Source organism: Quercus suber, unplaced genomic scaffold (genome assembly GCF_002906115.3).
Source record: "Quercus suber isolate HL8 unplaced genomic scaffold, Cork oak 2.0 scaffold_44, whole genome shotgun sequence".
Lineage (NCBI taxonomy): Eukaryota > Viridiplantae > Streptophyta > Magnoliopsida > Fagales > Fagaceae > Quercus > Quercus suber.
In genome coordinates, this window is record NW_027069509.1 from 388,302 (window position 1) to 394,139 (window position 5,838).

The 5,838-nt window shown below is 33.6% G+C and overlaps 1 protein-coding gene across 1 annotated transcript; it reads right to left on the bottom strand.

Annotated features, from left to right (window-relative positions):
- Positions 1–4,597: 4,597 nt before the first annotated feature.
- LOC136066713 (mini zinc finger protein 3-like) lies at positions 4,598–5,606 on the bottom strand. Its single transcript, XM_065771434.1, has one exon. It carries the CDS (start codon positions 5,153–5,155, stop codon positions 4,868–4,870), a length of 288 nt encoding a protein of 95 aa, XP_065627506.1. The 5' UTR covers positions 5,156–5,606; the 3' UTR covers positions 4,598–4,867.
- Between the last annotated feature and the right edge of the window lie 232 nt (positions 5,607–5,838).

Consider the following 5,838-nt stretch of genomic DNA (forward strand, 5'->3'; position numbering starts at 1 on the left):
AAGATATTGCATATAAGTTACACATAATACCACATCCATTTAAAGGCCATCAGTTCAAGAACCTTGACTCAATTTTTTGAAATTATTACAATGCCCCCAATAACTTCTAGAAATTACCAAACAACCCATAATTTTTAGAAATCATGTAAAAAGTCATTAAGAACCTTCAAAATTACCAAAATGCCCCAATTGGAATCACCAAAATCACTGTAAACCCCAAACTTCATCAAAATGCCCCTAATATTATTTAAATCATCAAATTAACCCAAAACTCCACCAAAATGATCGATATGCTCCTAGGATCACAAAAATCACCAAATTAACCCAAAATCATGCCACAATAATCAAAATGTCTTTAAAACCTGTAAAATCATTAAATTAACTCTAAATCGAGCCAAAATGATCAAAATAACCTTGAGGTCATTAAAATCTGTAAAATACCCTAATTTAATCGAGATCAATTTCAACCCAACACAAAATCCTTGAAACCCTCAAAGGGACTAGATCAATCATAACTACCACCAAAATTACTAGATTACGAACACTACCTCCAAACTTGCTAGACTAATTCCAAAACACATAAATTACTAGATTGCCTCTATTTTTCATAGAAATCTTGCAGATGTCCTAGAAACTTCTTGAAACAATCCAATCGCCCCCAATTTCATTGAAAGTATTAAAAAAAAAAAAAAAAACCCTTGGACCACGCTACATTATTTGAATTTCACATTAATTTAAAAAAAAGATTTATCTCTTCAAAAAAAAAAAAAAGTAAAACGCCGTTTCAAATACGCAAGCAGTCTAGATTTTTTACAGACACCCTTTTTAAAGGTTTTTGTGACAGCTTAAACAAACGGACTCAAGATCTGTTTATGAGATTTAGGTATATATGTGTGCATCTATATTGTTTTTGCTAGACTTTTTTCTGACATTTAGGTAAGAATATTGCAATATGCTTCTTTCTTATTCAACATTATTCCGACCTAATGAAAATGATTAACCTATGAGCTATAGCCTATAATATTTCAAACTTGAGAATGAGACCACGCAAACTGAACTGAGGCATGTCAGTACCAGCAGTGAGAGTGAAGTAAAAAGGAAAAAGAAAAAAAAGAAAGTCACTCTAAAAGTGGGCTGTGGCCTAGGACAGTCCCAAAGTACATCCACATGCACTTACTCACATGTTGATGATGTTACATGCAGGCTGTAATTTTGGTGTATCTGGTTTTGGTAAGACGTAACATTGCAAGGACATAATTCTATTATGGACTTCTTGTACAGCATAGCAATAATTGGATCCAGATTTTTTATTGGAATTATTGCTTTTCCAAGTTCCAACCAACCCTCCACAGTGAGAGGGGGCGGTGTCGTGTTCAAAACAATCTTTCTTTTGATGTTGAAATCACAATACCGTTTTCTTTAACAAAATTCTCCATAGACAATGAAGTTCTACCTATACCTCTTACCTCTTACCCTATCAGGAAATTTTCAGTTTATTTTTTTAAACAAACAAGTTGTCATTTTCACCTTTCACTTAATCAAGAACCATAGTGAAATTCCACACCTCTTTAATTAATCATCTCCTTATAAAAGATTGTTTGAAACATGTTCACCTTTTCGCTCATAAATTGATAGAAGCTTTTGGTGATGCATTAATGGCTCTAATTATGAGTCATGTGGTTCTGCACTTCTTCTTCTTGTTGTTTTCCTTCATTCTCTAGCTAGAAGGGGGGCTCCCCCCTCAGCCAAAACAGTATAACTCAAACAAAACGTGGTTTGCGGTCCTACGAAGCCAACATTAGAGAACAAGGAGGATTAAAGGCATATTGGGCCGACCTACATATATGTTAGAATGGTCCAGTTGTTGTCCTTTTTTTTCTTTAATTTTGTGGGCAACTACTTCCTCTTGTTCTCTCTCTCTCTCTCTCTCTCTCTCTTGCTTTTTTTCCCCCACCTTTTCTTTTATTTATTTATTTATATTTTTTAGAAACTTGTTGTCTTATTTTTTTTCTTTCAGGAGACCTCTCATCATCTGGCTAAGAGAAACAAATAGAGGAATGTTAACCATCGCATGACTAAAATCCGAATTTAGTATATTTCGTATACTACATCTTCCTCCCACTACATGAGACTCACACTTATATAAGAGGAGAGATGTAATACACCAAGTAGAATACTTTCTCGATTGAGGGTTAGACTAAAGTGAAATAGGTTGGAAAATTCAAATCTTATTTTGACTTCAAACTCAACTAACACTCCTTAATTAATGATATTAATCTAAATCTTAGGCCCTTGGTGTTTAGAAAATCCAATACACCCTGCAAAACTTTTACAAGAAATGGAGCCAAGTCTAGCCATTACTTGGTTACCTAGTAGAATATTTACCCCTCATCCAATATTGGATATATAATCCTTTAGATTTGTATCATGTAAAGTACAACACAGGAGACTCATACAAAGTTTTAACTTTTAAGGAACAATGAAACAGATGGTAAATTCTACTACACACAATATTGTGTATTTTCATAAACTGAAAGTACTATCTCACGTTTCTAGTTATTGAAACACAGTGACACACAGTGTGTGCTATTTGTAACAACCATTGCCCGTGGAACATATACGCATATATGGCAATATTTGGAGGGAAAGAAATCTAGCGGCTACAAAGTTAATGACTATTAAAAAAAACAAGATTATGGTTATTAACGTGAATATTCTGGTATGCTCAATTTACATGTAGACAAACTAATTAATTAACTAACTAAGCCACAGAGTGTCTTATGTTTGCACAGTCATGGAAGAACCAAAAGCTGCTGACCATGTACTTTGCTTTGTATGTGATATTCTCAAAGGAACTCAACAGTAAAGAGAAAGAAAGAAAGGGAGAAAAGAAGTAAGTCACATTCATATAATTGTAATAGAAGGAACAACAGACAAGAAGGCAGTAATGCGAGCTAGTAATCTCTAAAAACAGACATGTGCAGCTTTAATTACATGCCGAGCATTTCTTACTCTTTGTCAATAGGATGAAGAGGTGGGTCAACAATATATTTAGATAGTAAAACGATGAGTAAATAAATTGTGATTAATTTGGTTGGTTGACTTAAATCAACTAGCCAAGTACATATCCCAGGAAAAAAAAAATAATGGAAAAGGAAAAAACCAAGAACAAGAAGAAGAAGATGATGTTTCTTATAGCTAGTTTGGATAGAATTAAGAAATTAAAAGATGTGATTTGAAAAACTTCATAGTTCATATTGGCTAGGTCAACCAATATATCTACTCAACACTATTGCATGTAATAATTCTATCCCCGACATTGATAAGCGAGTTAATTCTTTGATGCAATAGATTACTGTTCCTTGTCCAAACCACTTTCTTCTCTAGTTGGGTAGTACTGTAAGATTATGAATTCCATAGGAGAAAACCAGTCTTTTCAATGACTGTCTTACCACTTTCTTTTGCTTTATTAGTGAAAGTTTATCTTTGTGGATATATGGATCTCAAAATGAAAATATCCTATATTGTTCTGAAGGAATATACATTAGGCACAACTTCACTTAACTAATTTCATAGTGGTACAATATTCTATATGAAATCTTCTATCTTATTCTTTATCTTTCTGATAAGTTCCACTCACCACTAAACAAAAAAAACTGGGTCACTTCTACAACATTAAAAAGTTTGCTGCGTGAGCATATATAGTTGCCTTTGAGTAATACTATATATTAAATAAAAATGTGGCCATAGCATGATTGGGCATGTGGGCCTTCCTGGATGTTATATTCCAAATACCAAATGATTGTTGCAAAGAGAAACCATCTTCAATCAAGAAAGAAGAATTCTCACAATTTTTTGGCTTCTAGAAACAATTAAAACTCACCGAGTGTTTCATTCAAGTTTGCTAGACATAACTGAGTATCCCAGTTTTCATCACTGCATATCTCTTAGAACTTAAATTGAGATGATATTATGAAGGAAAATTAAAAGGAGTAAAGAAGGATATTGAACTGTCTTATTAACTTAGGGTCCCATGCCTGATATGTAAGCTAGCTACTGAGAATTATTTGCTTTGACAAGATGAAGAAAATTCCATTTGCTATAAAGGACTTTGTTTTGGTTAAATGAATTATTGGGTGACATAAGTTAGTTTATATCGGTTGAAGTTCCTCCTTTCCTGTCTATTCGTGTTTCATCTTCCTTTGTTGCATATAAAAAACCAATGGTAATCATTATTAGACAACTTAAAAGGCAAAAAAATAATAATAATAAAGAGGGGGAAAAAAAAGAAAGACAATTCATGCATCAGATGCTAAAGAATAAAGAACCATATTTAATTTGGAAATTGTACATCTATAATTTTAGAGACTATATTTTGGGTGGAATAGCTAACTTTAACAAATTTAATATAGCCAAAAATGGATATCTCCATCTCTTTCCTTTTATTCTTCACGTGTATACTTTTGTACCAATACAGACAATCTCAAAGTTTTCATCTTCCTTCTAATATAACAAACAAAATTTGCCTACATTCTTACCCTTCTTTTTCCTTTTCACTTTTCTTGGAGTAGGAGTTGGGCTAAGATGATAAAAGAAATAAAAATGAAAAGAAACTATATTCCCCTGAAGAATGAAGTACATGTAGTTTGATTTCTCAATTGATAACTTACCCATCAAATTATATATAATACAATACTTAAAAAAGTTTGATTTTCTCTGACAAAAGAGTCATATGATCTGTTGATGAGGATTTGCAACAACAATTTGTTCTATTATGATAACAATCGGTAAAATGATAAAATCACACAAAACACCTACTAGCTATTCACACATACAAAAGGGCTATTAGATCTCTATATATAGTTATCTAATCATTGAAAGTAGGTGGTGAATACTCACAAACTACCTCAGTTTCCACTTCTCTTCTATGGAAATTCCGGTGGCAACCACAAGCAGCACACAGAAGCGCACCATTTGTCCCTTCATCTCCACTTGCCATGAACTCTCTGCACCCATCCACAGCATAGCCACCAATATTTGCCGCATGATTCTTTTGGCACTCAACATACCTCACAGTTCTTACCATTGAAGATGATGTGGTAGAGTTTTTCCCTCCTGTGCAATCTTTCTTCATTACTACTTGCCGTTTCTTCATCCTCCAAAACCCTAGCTGATCAATTTAGGAAACCCAATTCTTTGATCTTTATAAATAGTGGAAATGGGTGCCTGAATTTTTTTTTTTTTTTTTGGGTTTCCACTTTATTCATCCAAACTAGATGATAAGTAGAAGAAAATGTTAGCCTTTTTTTGGGGTACCTAACCCTAACCCTAGATGGTATATTTATATGGCTGAGTGGTACACCACTAGAACTTGGAATGAGGTCATGCTCTGGCTAGTTTTAACAATTTTTTTTCTTTTCAAAACCTATGGGTTTCACAAAGATAGCATGTATTGGATTGACCTGAAAATTTTATTTTGTTGAACAATAAGGTGTGCCACGTCACCAACACAGTGCTTCCATTATTCTCTTAACAAAAGGCAGGTTTCTGTGGGTCCAAACTGATACTTAAAAGACAGGTCTTTGTGGCCCATGCCACTGTTACACCAACTCTTGTGTAATTTGTCTAATTACCAAAGAAACTTTGTACAGAAAATTGATAAATATTTTAGAGAAGAATTGAATGAAGTTCATGACCAAATGCTAAGAACTTTTTAGCTTATATTCATGCACAACCGACTCACCAAAACACTAGCTAGCGATCAAAAATACCGATGGTCAATCACTATTACACACACCCAGCAACAAAACAGCGAAACCATCAATCACAGAGGTTGTC

Excerpts from the sequence above, each read along its gene's own strand:
- LOC136066713 (XM_065771434.1), bottom strand. The coding sequence starts at position 5,155 with ATGAAGAAACGGCAAGTAGTAATGAAGAAAGATTGCACAGGAGGGAAA.